General features: G+C 42.9%; 1 protein-coding gene across 2 annotated transcripts in view; it reads left to right on the top strand.

Annotated features, from left to right (window-relative positions):
- The window catches only part of UNC5D (unc-5 netrin receptor D), a 525,831-nt gene that overhangs the window by 361,885 nt on the left and 143,193 nt on the right, over positions 1 to 20,753 (top strand). Inside the window, exons 6-8 of one of the 2 annotated variants that reach the window (XM_083184486.1) lie at positions 4,458 to 4,625; positions 8,372 to 8,536; positions 20,018 to 20,050. In XM_083184486.1, the coding sequence (XP_083040612.1) occupies positions 4,458 to 4,625; positions 8,372 to 8,536; positions 20,018 to 20,050 (366 nt within the window). The remainder of the gene's footprint in view (positions 1 to 4,457; positions 4,626 to 8,371; positions 8,537 to 20,017; positions 20,051 to 20,753) is intronic. The other variant, XM_083184487.1, reaches the window with a different exon arrangement.

The following is a 20,753-nucleotide window of genomic DNA, read 5'->3' as shown; positions in this document are numbered from 1 at the left end:
GATTACTGGCTCTGCTCCAGTTATGACACAGTTCTGTTCCTCAGCTTATATGTAACTAGAGAACCACAGTCCCAGAGACCACTCACATATAAGAGTATAAACATAATCTAAAACCTATTTGCTAAACTGTGGTTACAAACATTGCCAGCAGTTCCAACTTCAGGAACTGTAGGTGCGTACACGCTAGATGATATTTTAAATTATATACACGATAATGACCAGTCATAATTACATTTTTGTGCATACTATCCAGTGTGTATGCACTATATCGTTAATGATGTGCATTCCTGTGGGTCATTAGCAATGTCCCTTGTCATCTGCCGACGGCCATCGAACGATATCTCCTGCTAGCGGAGGCATGTTAGCGAACACATCCCCCCAGATCAGTGGTGTCAAATTCATGGCCCCCAGCTGTTGTGGAACTACACATCCCAGCATGCCCTGCCACAGATTTTATATAATGGATTGCTACAACTGTGGCAGGGCATGCAGGGACGTATAGTTCCACAACAGCTGGAGGTCCATGAGTTTGACACCACTGCCCCAGATGGTACTGAGGGGATTTGACAGTGTGTGTGTGTGTGTGGGGGACGTTAGGTGGGGGTGGAGATTCATCGCTCAGCAAGCAGTGCATTTCGCTGCTTATTGAGCCAACCAGAATTAGGCAGTTTCAGGGAGATTATAGTTGGTAGTAGAATTTTGCACAGCACCCCATTGAGGGGGCGTGTCATGCTCCTCCCAAAGGGTATGTCTAGTGCCATATATGGAGAGATTGTGAAAAGAGATTGTGAGAGTGGCACCTAGAAGCGTGGGTGTGTACTGCTACATCTGAGAGGAATCATTTAAAATGACTTATATCCAAATGTAGATGAGCCCCAAAGCAGTTAGTAAGAGATACTATACTTGGTAAAGTGCTGGGAAATGGTGCTGATGAGTCAATGTAATTGTCTCTCATTCCTTTTTTCCCCAAAAAAGTTACAGTGTAATGTGGATTAGGTGAAATGAGGGAGATTGCTAGACTAATAAGGGAGAGAGGGAGATTGCTGCTATTTCAGGGAGTCTCCTGCAGAATGCTGGAGGGTAGGCAACTATGGAGTTAGGCCCAAAATGTTGAAAAAGTGAAGCACTGTATGCACTACTGTAAATCATTTGTCAGGAAGTTTAAGGGAAACGGTGGGTGACACTGTCTCATTTGTGTGTACTTTAAAAGAGGAAGAGACATAAATCTGCAGAAATATACACATTTTTGGTATTAACCTTTTCAGCAGTTTTAAACCACAGGTGCAATAGTAGTGGACCAAACACATTATAATATGTTGACGTGTCCAATACTTTCCAGTGACCTTTAACTTTACAGATAGCAATAGACTTTCTGTCTATGTGCCAGATATACTGACATAGTTTGGGGAATTTATAAGATTTTAGTGACTTCAGACAGACAGCACATTAAAGTTTAAAGCAATAAGATGGAGGCTTAAGCACAACTTTTGTCAAACTATCACATCTAGTTACATATGTTTGTGTTTGTTTTTGTTATTCTTGGATAGCAAAGAAGCGCAAGTCTTGGAGATCTGTATATCAGATGAATGAACACATGAAGGTGGAAGTAAAGAAAGCCTGGTACTTATGTAATATCTGGGCTCCCGTTTTTCTTATGAGACCGCGTCCGCTCGCCACGCTTCGGGCACGGTGGCTCGCTGCGCTCGCCACACTATATAAAATCAACTCCATGCGTAGTTGGATAGTAGGGGTATGAAAAAATGGGGTGCATTTAACATGGGAGCCCAGATAATACATAAGTACCGAAAACATAATATGGACAATGATAATACATGACAAAATATAGCATAATGAGTTAAAAGAGCTTACAATCTAGAACTCCATTTACAGTATCACAATGCCCTGAAGGTAGACAGGTTCTCTAGATGTGAATGATAATTTGGTTTGTTCATAGGCTCTCCTGCAGTACTGAGCTGCTAACCTCGGAATTCCCGACAGGTCACCACTGTCAGTCAGCACACAGTATACTGTAAGCTCGCAGCCGTGAAGGACCGAATGAAAAGTTCACTGGCTGAAACTATTGATTGCAGATGAAATATGTGTTTCTTGTAGCAGAAATGTCAGGATACTCTTGTGGAAAAGAGCTGTCAAGGAAAAAGGGAAGTCGGAGAATCTGAATGACTCCTTATTGGGTAAAAGACATCAAAAGAGGATATTTCTCCAGAATATGGCTTTGGAATAAATTTAATTTTAGAGTGTGGAATATTAACTTAATAGGGTTTTAGTCTTACAGATGTGTCTACATAGACGTCTCCTCAAATTGCACCAGATCATACAATTACTGTAAACTGCACTGGGCATCCCACCACATTTTTCTACATCACTACAATGCACAAGTGTTCTGGAGACTGGCTCTGACATTGCATGCAGCAACTCTATGTGACTTGTAGACTAATTTAGGTAAAAAGGCAAAAGATTAAGGACTGATACGAGTCAGCTGCATTATGTACCCTGCCATGCAACATTGTGCTCAATCTGCAAGTGTATACTCCATCTCCACTAGGAGAAAAATTCTAACCCTAACCAGAGGTGGCACTACAGAACAGTCCAAGTAGTGCAGCCACATCAGCTGCCACCCCAACTGCTACCAAGTATCACTGCACGGGACTCCCTGACAGTTGGTGTGGCTCCACTATTTGAATTTTGTATTATGCTGCATCCCCTCCTCTAGAACTCCCACTGCTTCTAACCAACCAGTGCACTATAAAATACTATAGATGCAGCCATAATGCAACACTAGGGGAGTATCTAAATCAAGCCACACATCTCATGCCACATGGAACAAAAAGGTGAATGAGGACAGTTCTTTATAAAATATTAATCCACTGCAAACATTTACTTTTTGAGGTGATTGTGCATATATTGCCTTTAATGGCATACCAACAGTATAAACAGATATATGTTGCGTACACACAATTGTGACTTGTGTAGACTATAGACTACAGCGGGAGATTTTAGCAGCCTAAAGAGGATAATCCAGCTACTAGTACAATGGGCAATGCTTGTTGGCAGGTTTAATATATATCCCAGTAATGCATACTTGCCTACTTTTGAAAACTAGTTTCAGGGAGATTAAAGTTTGTAGTAGAATTTTGCAAAGCGCCCTATTGAGGGGGCGTGTCATGCTCCACCCAAAGGGCGTGTCTAGTTCCATATATGGCGGGATTGTGAAAGCAATGGTGCTGATGATTCACTGTAATTGTATCTATCTCTCATTCCTTTTCCCCCAAAAAATGATAAGTGTAATGTGGGCTAGGTGAAATGAGGGAGATTGCTAGACTAATGAGGGAGAGAGGAAGATTGCTGCTATTTCAGGGAGTCTCCTGCAGAATGCAGGAGGGTAGGCAACTATGCAATAATGATGAATCAAGCAGCGAAAAGTGGTATCAACCAATGGAAAAGTTGCCAAAAGCAACCAATGCGCATTTACCTATGATTTTATAGAATGTAATTGATACATGTTTCCTTAAAACTGATGCTATGGGCAACTTGTCTGCTTTTTCACTCGTTTCACTACATAATACATGAACTCTTATATGGGAATTCAGATAAATTACTTTTCTACTAACCAGTGACATGACTGAGGTACTTCAGGCATCAGTAATGTCATTTGGGTCCTAAATTATTCATACGCTGATTTCCTTGGTATAATGATTTAACCTACAGTATAACATGGTCACTTCCAGTGTGTACAAGCGACAAGTACACATTTCATGATGTTCTTACTTACTCTAATGGGACTTATGAGGTGGATATTACATATTTTATTTATTTACAGTTTCTTATATAACGCAGCAGATTCTGTTGCACTTTACAATTGTAGACAGTGATAAAACAAACTGGGTAACAACAGACAGATTTGGAGGTAGGAGGGCCCTGCTGCAAGCTTACAGTCTTTAGGGACATAGGAGGGAAACACAAGGACAGGTACCAGTAATAGCATAGCAGTCCCACCAAGTTGCAAGTCCAGAAGGGAAGCTACAGTATAAATTACAGATGGAGCGCCTCTAGTTCTTGCAGGGGGGCTGGCGATAGAATCACCAGCCCCCGCTAGCCTCCAGGCCCCGCCATCCGTTGGAAGGGAGCTCCCAGCTGCCGTCTGCCGCCTCCCCGTCTGCTGTTGCTGGTCCCCACTGCCTCCCCGAACCACCCCTTAACCTTGCCCATCTCCCTGAAGTGGAGACGGGCAGGGTTCCGCTGCCCAGCCATTGAGTGACTTGGACGCACATGCTCTCGCGTCCCAGTCTAATGGAGTCCCTCTCAGCCAGCAATCGCCAGCGGGGACATTCTGCCGAGCGCTGGAGCTGAATAAGAGGGGGCCCCATCTGTACATAAGTGCCTCAGAGGGTTATGTGTGCGGTACCTAAGTACATATGTGTTTCTTTTCTCATTCCCAGTGAACGGAGGGTGGTCGTCCTGGTTAGAGTGGTCAGCATGTAGCGTAAACTGTGGCCGCGGGGTGCAGAAACGTTCAAGGACCTGCACCAACCCGACACCTCTAAACGGCGGAACATTCTGCGTAGGGTCGTCCATGCAAAAAATCAGCTGCTCAGTACAGTGCCCTGGTGAGTCATGCATGCTAAACCCCTGACTGTATAGTGTCTCCAGTAATGATATATTTACTATGTGCCCTGTTTCATCTGTTTGGTAGATATGCAAATCTGTCACCTAGACCTACATTGCTGAAACATACCACAAAAATATTGTAAATAATTGATGCAGATGCTGACTCCAGCATGTTGGTAGAATAGTAATGTTATTTCCATGTAAGTAATATATTTCCTCTGCCTGAAGAGCCTTGAGTTATAATTATTCTTCAATGCCTAGTATGTACTTTAAGAAAAATTGTGAAATAACTAAAATCCATTACACAAACAACAAACTGATTGCTTTGCAATATGTTCTAAGCACGATAGAGAGGATATTTCTCCTCGCAGCATCGTCCCTACAGCAGTCGCATTTCAGGGACACCTTTAGAAAATGAAACTTTAATAGCACTGTTCTGTACAATGAGACAATGCTAGTAGGGATCGCTGTAATGTCACAATCGCCACTTTTAAATGCAACCTGAACTATTGTAACAATATAGTTTGTTTGTTGCATATACTCTAGCAATTCAGAAGGGAATAGCTGGAAATTATGAAGACAAGAAAATTAAGTTTATCATGATATTTCCTTAAAGAAAGCATACTAACTAATATATATATATATATATATATATATATATATATATATATAGATATATCTATATATATATATATATATATATAAATATATATATATATATACATATATACATATATATACATATATACATATATATACATATATATATATATAAATATATATATGTGTAGTTTCACACCAGCTGGAGACCCACAGTTGGACATGCCTGCTCTAAGCACTAGGGGCCTGAATAAAACATTTTCGCTAAGCTGTGTATATTCGCAGCCTGCTTTGGTGCAGGCTGAAGTGTCTATGGTGCCTGGCAGCTTGGGGGGCCCAAGGCAAACCACTGCACCATCTATAGATGGGTGGCCGATATTTGACTTATTGGATGGAAACCAGAGGTAGGAGCTGAAGCCGCTTCGTGTGCAGACTCCGGAAGCTAACAGCGGCGATGACAGTTTGCGGCTGCCTTACTGCACAAGAGTAATCACTGCGCGTCCTTCAGCTGCACACCACCCCACACTGTCAGTGCTGCTGTTAGCTCCGGAGTCTGCACATGAAGTGGCTTCGGCTCCTACCTCCGGCCTCCATCCAATAAGTAAAATACAGGCCGCCCATCTATAGAGGAGGCAGGGGGTTGCCTTGGGTCCCCCCAAACCAGCGGGCCCCATGTAATGTAAGTTTTTCCATAACTGGTCTGTGCCTGTATCTAAATGTTTGCCAGACACATTCCCGACAGTCGGGATCCCGACAGTCATTTACCCGATGTTGGGATCCCAACTGTCAAAATGCAGACAGCCGGGTGTCCGACGGCCACCCGCTATTTTCCCTGGTGGGGGTCCACAACCCCTATTGACCGAGAATAGAATAGGTAGCTCGCTTAGCTAGCCACTGTGCCCGCAGTGTGGCGAGCGTAGCGAGCCCTCAAGGGGTATTTTGCACTCGCCATGATGTTTGGGTCCGGCCAGTCGGGATCCCAACGTCGGGCTAATGACTGTCGGGACCCCGACTGTCGGAACCACATACCACACCCATGTAAACTTTACCAGAGCTTCATTTGTATAATATATATAATATCCTCTCCTAAATAGCCTCTAAATAGAGTAAGGGAACTGACAATCTGTCCACAGTTTTAACAAACTTTGCTAAAGCCTAATTCCCATATAGTTCTCTCCAGTTTTCTTTCCATACCGAAGATCTGAGCAATAGGCATTCTAGATTCTCCTTATGATCTTTTAGTTTGCTATAACTTTATTTTTCCCTTTTCTTCCGTAACAGTAAAATCCCACTGTTTGTTTTTTAGCATAGGACTCTGTACATATATTCCCCTGAGAATAATACTTTAAAATGTATTTTTATTTTCTGAGCCATCTTCTTACGGATTTGTCATTTTGCGCTGGAAAAGTACCTGCTAATGCAATATTCTTCTATTTTCCTACAGCTAAGCCTTTATGACATGCAGTTTTCTGTTATTGTAATGAAGTGTGTAAAGCATTCATCAAACACAATATTTTCCTATTTTAAATTGAAATTGTGTTCAGTTCTTCTTTCTCTGGAGGTGGGAGGATGGAGTTGGCTGGTTATGAAATGAGTCCAAATTTCAGTGATTCACAAAATTTTACAGTATAAAAGCTTCATAGTCATCCGAAATGTGGAGAATAATTTTGCCTTCTAATAAATCAGGCCAGTCACAGAGCATGGGACATAAAAGGACCAATCAGCAGTGAAAACAAATGTCACATATGCAAAGCCTTAGTTACTTGCCTGATAAGTATTGGTCCATGGGCCAACTGGCTTAGCACATCCTTTTAGACCATACTGTACTTTCCTACTCTACCAGAATGACCAGGGGGCTCCTGAAAATTGTTTGAAAGTCTCCCCGATCCTGCACCTTAACAGCCTCACCCTTCCTTCCATGCAGCCAGCCAAAAAATGGGCGGTCCGTAGACAAATGACACAGTGTGATTTTGTATCATTGTAGCTTCGCCCTATGCTTTACAATGGTGGTTATCTGGAAAACACAGCACACGGATGTGTCCTTTATATGTTGTTACCAGGTTAAGGGCCAGATGTATCGAGCTTTAAAATGTGATACAATGGAGAGTGATAACAACCAGCCAATCAGCTCCTACCTGTCATGTTACAGGCTGGATTTGAAAAATGACAGGTAGGAGCTGATTGGTGGTTGCTCACTTTTTGAAGCTTGACACATCTGGCCAGCTGGCATATACTATTCGTACAGTCCTGCTATGCATATGGTCAGGGATACTCCAGCGGTGCAATAAGGGGGAGGGGTCATTTCCAGCAATGAGCCCCCATGAATTTGTTGCCCCTGGGATTCCACCAGTCTTGATCCGGCCCTGGGCACAGAGGATACTCATCCATCACCCTGCGTGATTTCAATAACTTTGTCATTTCTGCCATGTGTTGTGTTCTGTCAGAAGCAATGTGATTTTAAACATTTTGAAGAGTATAAAAACAATTCCAGTTGCCAGTTACGGGCCTGATTATTTGTCCTCTGAAATATCTATCCTTGATTATGTATCTTTTTTTTTTTTTAAGACTTTTCATTTACGTGGCATGTTGTTTGATATCCTGGATGTGTACTTATATATGGTTCTGTGTGCTGCATTTAATTAATAATTAGACAAACAATTGACCTTATGCTGGGTACACACCAGGATGACAGGGGTCCGATCCCATCAATCTAGATCCAATTCCGACCAATTGGATGTAGATTGTGTGGTGATTGGGCCCTTTTCTGTCCTGGTGTGGACCGATACCGATCCGATGCGCGGTCCCGCAGGTTGGTCGGTCGTTATTCAGATCCTACCTGCAGCAGGTAGGATCTGAAGAACGACCATACAGCCGGGTGCGGGTCGCCATCGGATCGGACCAGCTCACGGTGCACATCGTGAGCAGGTCATGCCCCCCCGCATCATCGTGAGCGGGTCTGAAGAAACACTGACGACCCACTCACAATGTGCATCGTGAGCGGGTCATCGTGGTGTGTACCCTACATTAGCCTTTATGGAAACAACAAGAGCAACCTAAAATTCCTAGCACCATTTTTTCTCTAATAGTCTGCAATTATTTTGCCCAATTTATAGTAATTGACCTGATTATTTCCACTAATTTACAGTGGAGGGAAAGTGGTCGGAATGGAGCGATTGGTCTGTCTGCAGCCCAGAGTGTGAACATCAGCGGGAAAGGGAGTGCACAGTACACGCCGCAACACATGGGGTCAAGCCGTGCGAAGGGCTGAGCCAAGAGTCTGAAAACTGCACAGAAGGACTGTGCATTCAAGGTGAGCAAATCGTGTTGCATAAACCTTCTGTCCTGGGGTTCTCTGAGCCATTTATAAAGACACAAATGTCTTATTGTAATCTACAGTCCATCATATTTTGAAATCTGTAATCACTCTGCTTGTGAAAAACCACAAAACCCAGCATGTGCTGCCAGTCAGCAGTGGTGCCCTCTGTAAAGAGATTTCATTGTTGATACATATACAGTATTGGAGACATTGATGTAGATTTGCTAAGTGGCGGCTGTGCAGTTTGTAAGCCCCTGATTATTGGTGGGGTTTACCACATCATTTAAAATGGCAATAATATTAAATGTGAGACCAGACATTTTCAAATTAATATTATTGCTATTTAATGCCACATCTACAGTACTGTAATTGTATTATGTCACTCTAAAGGGAGCAGGAAGCTACAGTACTGTATTAAGCAATCTGATTTATAGAGGTATTGTTTTTGACGGAATAAACTTTATGTGGCATACCATTTAATTGCCCTGTTTTTGGTGAGATGGTGAAGATTTTAAACGTGAACATATATTGGTAGTTTGGTTGTGCAAAGGTTAGACCTGTATATAGTATAGCTGGTTTATCAATTTATCACTGGTCGCTGATTATCAAAAATAGCTTTTAGGTGATATTTGCTAATCTACGCATATGCGTATGCTTGCTGAAACTGCAGTTGCATTCTTGAAAATGTTACCGCAGTCCAGGATGGTGGCAATGGGGCTGCGACACACAGTCACTGCGACTTAAAACATCTGCCTCTGCAGGACTGCCCTAAAGTTGCAATTGCTTCTCTGTATAGCAAATCTTTTACATTTTTGCAATGTGTGTGCAAAATTTTGCAGTTACATCACGTTGAGGAACCATGTATGTGGGATAGCCTTGCCTTGTGCTGGCTGCACCCCTCCCGCCCCCCAATAAGGAAAAAAATATATAGTTTTTTTTGTGTCTGAGCCGGTGTGCAAAAGACGCTTTTGTATAAGATAAATCTGCATAAATGTAAAAATATGAACAAAACGCTATGTGTGTGTTAGCAATACCAAATAAAAAATGCATAAAAATAATTGTGAATTGTGCATAATGGTATAAGCTCTTTTCAGGGGTTATTGTGGTTTCCATGTGGACAGTCAACAGAATTGCCATGCATATAGCTAGCTTGTCCTATATTACTTGCCAGTATTAGGGATGGACAATGCATCACAATGTTTCACTACCATCAATGTTTTTGTTTGTTTGTTTTTGCTTTTGGCAGTGGTTTTACCATTCGATGGCGGCATTTTGATGTTTGTCGCCATCGAATGGTAAGCATTCAATGGTGTTTCGATGTTCCCACCCCAGCCTGCCACGCTGCAGTGCTTCTGTACATGCGTGAAAATGATTGTGCATGGGCAAAAAAAATGATTTTTTGCCCAGGCACCAATCATTTGAACTTTTTTTCTATCAATTTCTTTTGATGCGATGGTCAGTCACCATTGCATCTAAAGATTTGATGATGGAAGCCCAGCCATCATTTGTCCATACCCAGCCAGGATGCGCTGAATTTCACCCAGAACAACTTCCGTTGGCGGCTGTCCAAACTTCTGTCTCCATCGCATTTCATGCCGATGCACTTAATCATGGAGCCAATTTTATTGACTGTCTACCCAGAAACCAAAATAACCTCTGAAAAGAGCTTTAACATTATGCTACTTCCTGATTATTTTTATGCATTTTTTATTTGTTATTGCACACCCACAAACACACACACATAGCGCTTTGTTCATATTTTCGTCAAACTACAAATCATGTTGAATCAGGCCCAATGTTACAGATACCACCGTTTACGTACTGTATTTATTTTGCTTTCTTTCATTACACATTATAATTTAGTATAATAAAATAAAAGCGCACTAAGCCGTATAACTTGCACGATACACATCCTCTGAGCTCCTTACATTTATCATTGCGAGAGGTGTTGCTGCGTTTCCAGATTATCCCACCTATCGGAGCACAGCCTTGCACTATTAACAGGAATAATAATTTATGTTGAAGATATGCCCGATGTTTCTCCACCAACAAAGATTCCAACATAACAGATTTTAGCGATTTGCAGTTATTCCTATTACAATATATTTGTGCCACAGACGTCCCACAAGTTCTTTATCACTAACGTCAGGCTTTGGACGGCGAATACTTGAATAATTCAGATGACCAATGCCTTAAAACATTTGCTCTGTCACAAAAATGGATGGCATAGATAACAGGCCGGGCTTCCACTTTTCAATTTTGCCTTTCCTCTAGGGAAGGACGATTGTTTCTCAGAATTTAAGAAATTAGATTTCTGTCCTTCACAGAAGTGTGATTTTCAGGAGAGTGGAAACTAAAATAGATGGGTCTCCAATCCAATTTATACCCAGGTTATTAACTTTGTAACTCCCTTTTGTTCATAATTATAAAGTTTTCTAACATTTAACCTTTTCAAGGCCAATTCCAAAAGCCCAAATATCGTGATCTTTTTTACTTTGGTTACAATTGCACCTTTTTTTTTTCTTATTGAAGCTGAATTTTACTCAATACATAGAATTATCTGCTCACTGAACATGGTTGGTGTAATAGATGTGACACTAAAAGTCTACTCTTCCGGAATGGCCGGGAGGCTCCTAAAAATCGGATCCCACTCCCGGACCCCCGGAAAGGTGGGCAACCCTACTGGATACCAACATGATGCCTGATATCAGGTTTGATCGATTGGGTCAAATTCGACCCCGTTCCTGATTGTGCGTGCCTGCACATGCGCATGGGCGAATATTTGCATGTGCAGGCCCCCTGTGTAACGCCTCTGGCGAGTACTCACTTAGGTGTTCACATGGGTGGGGAAGGGTAGGGGGCGAGCAGGGGGCTGATGCAGAGGAATGCCCAGTCCTCATAAAAATGCTGGATGTTCCCCTGGGCGTGGAAGTGGGTCAATGCATGCTCGTGGCGGGCAGCTGACGTCACATGATGTCAGTGCCCGTCCCCTTTTGGGCCATCTCTGTCAGAAATACATTTTTTACTTGGGAACAGGGAGAAAATCATTTGATGGTTGGCAAAAGGTCACACGCACCATAATGCCCATTACACATTGTGCCAAATACCATATTGCCCATTACTAATTTTGCCATACACCATAATGCCCATTACACATTATGCCACACTGTAATGCCCCTCAAACATTATGCCACACACTTTAATGCCTCTTATACATAATGCCCTCACTAGTGTCCTGTATGCCCATATTTCCATATTTTCCTGCTCTCCCATAATTTCTGTGAGATTTATAATTTATGGCGTTCCCCTCAGATTCTGGCCCTTATTCTGATTGACGCGGACTTTACCGCATTCTTACGGATCGCGTCTTTTCGCCGTCTGCGCATGCGTGGAGAACGCAACGCGCATGTGCCACGCCTAGACTCCGTACCAGTTCGGCAAAATCCCGTCCAAAACTGTTGCCCGCAATCAGTCGGGAAATATGGGCGTATTATGGGCGTCATGCGGAATGGCACATGGGCGTAGTTTCAAAGTGGGCAAAACGGGGCGGAAACATGGGCGGACACGGGGGAGTACACTTATGTTGGGGGGCGTACATTCGGAAACCACTCCGAATGCACGCGATCAAAAAGGGCAGAAATGTGCGGTGTCCACAAGTGTACTATTGCTTTGCGGACACCACTCGTTCATGCGGTAGGCGAACGTACGCCTAATGACTACAACCATTAACACCTGAACCCAATAGAATCTACTCCTTTACTCATTACTCACTAATAGGACGCTTGTCAGTGCTTTAATTGAAACCATTGCACTTCAATTGCTGTAAGGGTTAATGTGTGCAATGCATGTGTTAGGCATGGTTGTAAGGATATATTGGAATCTAATTGATTCCAATTCCAAATAAGCAGTTTTTTATGAGGATAGGTAATTGAATAAGTGGGTCATGTGATGTATAGCAGAAGATACTTCATAGTGGGTTGTTTGGCGTAAATACTCCGCTTACGTGCGGTAGCACCGCTTGGCTCCCGTTCGGATGCGGTATTCCCGAGCATACTCTGTAATACTCTGTAATACCGTGCCGAATCTGAGTGTTTCTCCCGCACACGCATGGTTTGTATGTCGTCCGTAAACACGCCCTGTTCTTAAAGAGTGAGTCCGTCCGAATGCGGAGGACACGTGGGCGTTTCTACGGACGATGGCCGCACGCGGCAAAACACCGTGGCGTGCGGACCGCACCGTAAGAATGCGGGAATATCCGCACCGATCAGAATAAGGGCCTCTGTCTTATTATCCAGAGATGCAGGACTTGCCCCCAAATTGTGAATCCACAGAAATGTAATTTGTGTCATCACCAGTAGCATAACAATATCCCCGCAGACCACGCAGTCGCGGGGAGGCTCTGAGTATATGTAGGCACCGGGGGTCTGTGGGGCTATTGATACGCTGTACTGTCATGCCGTACCCCGCTGGCGCTGCTTGCCGTTGCCGCCGCCGTGGCAGGGTTGGCGGAGGGTGGGCTTTATTTTACCGGGAAGGAGGGGGGCGCTGTTTTTATAGTTGCGGCACTGGTCATCACGCCCTTAACGCTGCTGCTAGGCTCATCTTCCTCTCCCGCCGCTCTACCTCCGCCTCCCCCTCTGTCTATCTCTTCACTGGCTCCCCATTCCTTTCCGAGTTCTCTTTAAACTCCTCACCACCACCTACAAGGCTCTCTCCTCCTCCACAGCTCCCTACCTCTCTTCACTGATCTCTATCCACACTCCCTCCCGTCCTCTTCGCTCCATCGCTGACCGCCGACTGACCTCTCACCTAATCACCTCCTCCCACTCCCGTGTCCAAGATTTCTCTTGGGCTGCCCCCCTGCACTGGAATAACCTCCCGCCACCCATCAGGCTATCTGATTCCCTTACCTCCTTCAAGCGCTCCCTCAAAACCCACTTTTTTCGACTAGCCTATCCCTCCTCCTAACCTCTTTTGATCCTCCTATCCTGCCTCCGTTCCCCTCCGTTCCTACTTATCCTATTGTATTTCGTTCGTCCACCCACCTATTTTTAGTATGTTAACTCTTATGAGCAGGGCCCTCCTTCCTCACGTACTCACCCTACCTCATTACCTCACCTCTGCTCCTGTCCTGTTCTTCCCTTCCTCTACTTCATCTCCAGTCTCCTTGACAATTTTGACACCTACTTCTGAACTGATGCTGATTTTAGTTCTACCAGCTATACCCCTATTTATACTGTATCTTTCAACACACCCTGTACGTTACCTTGTAATTTGTTTTTTTTTGTTTGCTATGTACGGTGCTGCGGACACTTTGCGGCGCCTTATAAATAAACGTACTACTACTACTATGGTCTGCTTATCCGAACCTCCTTCTCCATGTATTTCCTGGAGCACCATATGTAATAGTAAGTAGATACGGCTTGTCCTGTCATAGGCTGGTGCTGGTCGTGATTTTACCATTAATTCTCAGAAAATGCTGTGGAATTTTGTAGATCACGGGTAGGCAAGTAATTTTTGATGGAGTCTGGATATTTCTAATTAATTTAATCGAGGTCCACAAAATCAAATATCTGTAATGTAATTCATAACAAGTTTTTATTTCGGTGCTGAAATTTCTACTACATTACTTAAAATGTAAGTATAAATTTCAGCACCAATATAAAAACTTGAGGCTTAAAACTTTACTAGACATTACGAGCCTGCACCGCTGGGTAACTTGATTTCCCCTTGAGGCAGGACAGAGCTGCAAGTCCGTCTCCTGTGCCATTATGTTTGTTTGCCAGGTCCTTAGGGCGCTTCCACACTGCAGTGCACGGAGGACTAGGATCCACTCAGCGCCTCAGCCTCCACGTCAGTCACTTCCCAGGATGGCATGTTAGCCCGCTCATGTGATTCATGTGACTCATGTAACCAATCGGAGGACCAATCGGAGGATGCTCCGGCTTCTCTTCATGGTTACAGTACACCTGCCATGCTACTGTAGCACCGCGGCACTAATCTATATTCTAGAGATGGTCCGCCAGTTGCCTACCATTACTATAGATTACAGCCAGATGTTTAACAACAAAAATAATAATAATAATAAAAAAAAACCTGGAGGCAGATCCAAACGATGGACATTTTAAAACAATAGAAATGGATTTGGTGAAAAAAAGGCTCTTGATTGAAGTGCAAGCTACAAATCTAAAATGCATACACTATACACAGTAGTGCATTACAATATACAGTGTTTCCTAGAAATAACATGGTTAATTCCTCCTTGAATGTCACAGCCAATTCCTTTTCATTTATAGAACATTTCAGTAAAAGGGTAATTAGTCTTTGAACATTAAAACGTTGCTCTGTAGCAGTTACTTAAACACCCAGACATTACAGTTTATAATACACAGTACAGCATCAAAATCTATTTATCATACAAATGTTATCAAAGTACAAGAGGCGTAATCTCCGATTACAACAGAGCTTATCTCCATTGCTGACTGATCCTCACTGCTTCTCATACAGCAGCTATTCAAGGGCCTATAGTTAATATTGAATAGCTGCATTCTGCAGGCTCTTCTCAGTGACTGATTGCAGATGGGGAGGTGAAAAGATCTCAGCCCTTCATTCATTATACTAACAGCAAGGTCCCCACAGCACAAAACAGCATCTGTTATCACTTGGGCATTCAGATTTCTAACTTTGTTAGAAACTATTAAATCCCTTCAATGCTGGAAGGGCATCTGCATTGTGTCTCTCTTCCACTTTGCCAGTAAATTATTTTATATTCAGTCTACTGTGTGTATCACTGCACACATACAGTAAAGCAAAAAAAGAGGAAAAGCAATCCTGACATAATGATATGTTACAGTATGTTAATCGGAAGGCTATATCTTTCTAGTCAAGTGCTTTTGGTAGGGTTCTAGTGGCACAGATTTTTTGTGACTGTCCCACCAACTGATAGCAGTGTCCCGTGGTGGGAGGGCAGTTAGGAGACCCTGACACTGCACATTGGCCTGCACATAGCATCTATTCACTGGGACAGAGGGGCAGGGGGCATGGACAGCAGTGATGAAAATGGGGCGTGGCTCATGATTGGGGCGCCTCTTTACCAGAAGACCACCACATACAGGAGTCCCTCTGCCGGATTTGTAAATATAGGGAGGTATGCCGATCCATTCGCCAATAATAGTTATTTTACATCATCACAGTATCCAGACAATAGATCTAAAGTGTCTAAGTAGACAGTCAATACCAAAAGGTCAACAGGTACAGGTAAAGGATGACAGATGAAATGTCGAAAGTGCTTGTTGAGCATTTGTTTGTCGACCATTGTCCGTTCGATCTTTTGACCCTGTTAACCTTAATCTTTGTTGACCTTTTGTGCATGTCAACTACATTGTGTTGACCTATTGACTGTCCTAGACACCTAGACACTATAGATATTCATACCCTCCCCAGTCTCCACTCATCAAACATATTGCCCCACATTTTGGTCCCCCTTCAGGCCAACTCTGTGACATCATCCAGGACAAGCACCCATAACTTTACCTCATCATTTCTATCTGCTGCTCCATACGCAACTATGCATTTGGGCGTGCTGTACATGATTCCAGAATAATTAGGGATGGCTCAGTAGCAAATAATCACTCAACGGCTCAGTCATCACCTGCACCTCTAGATCAAGCCCACTGTGACCAGCACTAGAGACTTCCTCTGATGATGATACCGGCTCTTCCTACAGACCAGGCACATTATTTCCACCCTGCGGATTATTTATGTGCATTGACAGGGTTATGATCCAAATGATGACGTCCTAAATGACTCCATTAGTTCTTAACATTGATGGTATTAAACATTGATAGAAAACCATTAATGGTTTAAAACAACAATGGGCATCCCTGGTATAAAGATGAAAGATCTGTCATTTGTGCGGCAATGCTGTCCAGAAGCGGAAAGATTTGGTCTCACAGGATAGGTGGATGCTTTACAGCAATCTGGATCATTTCATAGCTCCTCTCTCTCTCTCTCTCTCTCTCTCTCTCTCTCTCTCTCTCTCTCTCTCTCTCTCTCTCTCTCTCTCTCTCTCTCTCTCTCTCTCTCTCTCTCTCTCTCTCTCTCTCTCTGTGTCTCTTGTGTGTGTGTGTGTGTGTGTGTGTGTGTGTTACAAATACTGACCTCAAACAATTCCATTTTTTATTAGCAATAATAGAAGAGAGCGATAACCCCTTATTGTACACAGCAGCAATAGGAAATTTTGACATTTGCAAAATAATATAACTAAGTTTAAGATGTCCTGATCAACAAGAATAAGCTCAGAATGAACTTCAGGTTTAGACTCTTTAAAGCATATTCCTGCAGTACAAGTAAACAGCAGTTTGTTACACTGCTCATCTCTCATGCACAACCATTGAAAACAGTAACCTTGCTAGTGATTGGTATGGAAACTTGGGGGTGATTCAAGTTGGTTTGCAAAAGCAAACTCCTTCTTTCATGGACAAAACCATGTGCACTGCAGGTGGGGCTGATGTAATATGTGCAGAGAGAGTTAAATTTGGGTGAGTTATTCTGTTGCTGTGCAGAGTAAATACTGGCTGCTTTATTTTTACACTGCAATTTAGATTTCAGTTTGAACACATCCCACCCAAATGTAACTCTCTGCACATGTTACATCTGCCCCACCTGCAGTGCAGCATGGTTTTGTCCATTAAAGAAATAGTTTGCTTTTGCAAACCAACCTGAATCACCCCCTTTGAGTGTTGAGTTTCTCCAAGGCTCCTGATCTCATTCACACGGTGCTACTGGATTTATTACAGATGGTATGGTGTCATCTAATACTGATACTCTCACCTGTTTGCTTTTCCATGTGGCCTAGCCAAATAATTTTCCTTTAGTATCGGTAGTTCTACCCATGAGATGTGAAAGCTTCTAGCAAAATAGCAACTATGCCTTTGGTACATAAGTCTTTGGGTGCCCTACTTCTCCCCACAGTACTGGGCAAAGCATTAATATCATCTATGGAAGTCATAATGTTAAAGGCTCCAAATAGATTTTCTTCCACTAAACCAAAATGGTGAATGTGATTATATTTATACTGTATTATACTGTTAAGAAAAGTACGGTATGCCTTCATTCAAAAGGCGAAAGAAACCACCATCTGGAATATCAACCTCTGGGGACAGAGAGGCCACTCTTCTGACCATTAATGATGAATGTGCATTGTAGTGTACATTGTGTGATTTACAGACGTAAGAGTTACAGAATTTAATGCTGTAAAATGTAGCTTTGCCTAAAAACTTGGCAGCATTCTCCAGGGTCTTCGGTAACTCTGTTCCTCAATAGATTTTGCCAGACAGCTCCATCTGACGACCGGCATGTAGCATCCTAATTACTGTGTTGTGTACGTCTATGTTCTTTTGTACTAAGCTGTACACCATGGGCAGACAAGAATTCTGGCTCTCTGCAAACACCTGTGAGGAAACTGCTTCCCATTTGTGAGCATTGAATATGTATGAGCCTGCCAGGCCCCTGAGCCAACACAAGCTCATGCTGAGAACTTAAGAGGGCAGTCTTTCGTAGCTTCAAAAAGCTAAGGAGACATTAAGCTAAGGAGACACTAACAAGCCTAGGATAGTTCACAGTGATTGGCTATTCAGAACATGTTGGACTGAATGTGCAGCACTGTCTAATGATATAACTGAACAGCGAGGTAAAACAAAGTTCAATATACTGTACATGATAGCCACAAAATGCATCAAAACAGACACAGTTACTTGTCCAGTGTTAAACCAATCAGGTAAACCAAACTTGTACTGGGGTAGATATATGAAGCAGTGATAAGGGAGGAGAAGTGAGCCAGAGGAGAAGTTGCCCATGGCAACCAATCAGCTGCTCTGTATAATTTTATAGTATGCAATTTATAGATGTTACTTCAGTGCTGATTGGTTGGCATGGGCCACTACCTCACATTTTTTAATTTACACATTTGTATCTACAGCAGTAATGTGCTGACAGTGCAAGTGAAATAACTGGGACCAGACTTGTCTTGGGACCCTGGTAGGAGCCTCGACCAGCCATGGAGATGGAGGAATGCACCATTGGTGTATAATAATGTTGTCTGGAGCATTTTGTGGCAATGCCCATGGTTGACCATGTTGCCTCTAGCACCTGGGCCCACAATATGTCTCGGCAGCCTTTATAGTACAGATGTAACCACGCTCATTGTTGCCGTGTCAATCTGACAGTCGGAATCCCGGGTCGTTTTTGCTCAACTCGACAGTCTAGTGTTGGAGAGTGGGCGTGTCGGTGAAACAGCCTCAGATTGTTGAAAAATGTCCGAGAATTTGACAATCCGTGTCTGTTTACAACAAAACAGATCCAACTTGTTTTAAAGTTGGATCTGTGTTGTTGTAATCTGCGTTCAATGCTGTCGGAAACGGCAACATTGAATAGGCGGATGCTGCTATTTTCGCCTGCAGACATAGCGAGTGAGATTGAATATCCCCCTAAATGTTACCATAACTGAATTTGTATAAATAATTGCCCCAAAGAAGACAAAGATTTCAATCTTGCCGGCCACAGCGAGCTCTATATTTCATCATGCTTTCGTGGACTTGTGGACTTGACGGTTAATACATCTTTTTTTATTTTATTGAAAGCACTGGAAATATTGAGAACAACAAAGGCCGCCACTAGTAATTTTAGGGCCCGGGACTGACCTGCAATCTGCCCCACCCCCCCCCCCGCAACCCCCCACCCCTTCCCTGAAACTGACCTTCATTCACACCATTACTTACCTAGCTGCGGCATCCCACGTCTCCTCAGGAGTGCACACTGCAGCCTGCAGAGCGCCGAGCCCCTCTGTATCCTAGGCTCGGCGCTCTGCAGGCTGCACTGTGTATCATGCATGCCTGGCTAGGGGGCCGTCGGGTGGGGGAGGCGGTGTGCAGAGGTGGGGGATGTTGCTGTGGGCAGCTGCCCGGGCCCCTCCCGAAGCCGGGGTCCAGGACAGCTGTACCCACAGCACCCCCCTGTTGGCGGCCCTGACTGTAATACTACAGATTGTGATTTGCAATTCTACATTTTAGCAAAATTGGAGGGTGTTTCTTCCCAAACTAAGCTTTTAACGCTGGGCCTCTAGCAGAAGGTGACAAAGAGAAAGGGTACAACCTTTATGGCAGATTTGTCTGAACATGGCCTGTCATGTGAAGTGTAAACATTGCTTTCAGCACGTAATGCTTTTCTGTGACCTTTCATTCTTGTTCTCATTTTGTTGGAAACTGACAGACTTTATAAGTGTTAATGACCTTAAAATGACAATATATTCACCTGAGTGAAGAAATGTCAAGAAATGTGTGCAATTGCCAATCTATAATGGAAAAATATGTCTTGTATACTTCACGTATGAGAAAGTATATAAGCTGACTGCAGTATAGTCCAAATATTAAGTGCACTTTTTCTCCTATTTTTCTCTCTTTTTTTGCTTTATTTTAGAGAAAAAACTTCTTCATGAGATAAAACCTGAAAGTAAGTTGCTCTTCTTTTGTCAAAATTCTCACATTTTAGTCACTTAGAGGCACTAAGAACAGCACGTGGTAGAAGCGATGATACAGTAATATGTACAGTATAATGACTGTATATATATATATATATATATATATATATATATATATACATATATATACTGTAGGTAGATGGATATACAAATATACACGTTGATAAGGAGTGTGCTATAAACACCTGGGGTTTGAGCTTTCATTGCAGAGTATTTTTGTGTATTTGTGGGAATGTGGTTACGTTCCGTAATGAAATTTCATTCTGAGCTGCTAATATTGCGCCAATTACTGGGGATCTTTTTTTGGGGGGAGAAATAAATATATATACTTTTTCATTCTTCATATATATACTTTTTCATTCTTCCTTTTTGCATGTTATTATTCAGAATGGCATTTTCTCATTCATTTCATCCTTTATATTAAAGTCAGTAGTGTATGACCACAGGTAGCAGTCTATACGGATCGGCCTAAAAAAAAAATATTACTTAAATTCTGTTTGGTTTAGAATCTCAGGCATGTCCAACCTGCGGCCCTCCAGCTGTTGTGAAACTACACATCCCAGAAGGCCTTGCCACAGTTTTTATATTAGGACATACTAAAACTATGGCAAGGCATGCTGGGGTGTGTAGTTTTAAAACAGCTGGAGGGCCTAAGGTTGGACATGCCTGGTTTAG

This window comes from Crinia signifera, chromosome 4 (assembly GCF_055691185.1).
Source record: "Crinia signifera chromosome 4, ASM5569118v1, whole genome shotgun sequence".
Classification (NCBI taxonomy): domain Eukaryota; kingdom Metazoa; phylum Chordata; class Amphibia; order Anura; family Myobatrachidae; genus Crinia; species Crinia signifera.
This window is presented reverse-complemented; position numbering and strand designations above follow the sequence as displayed.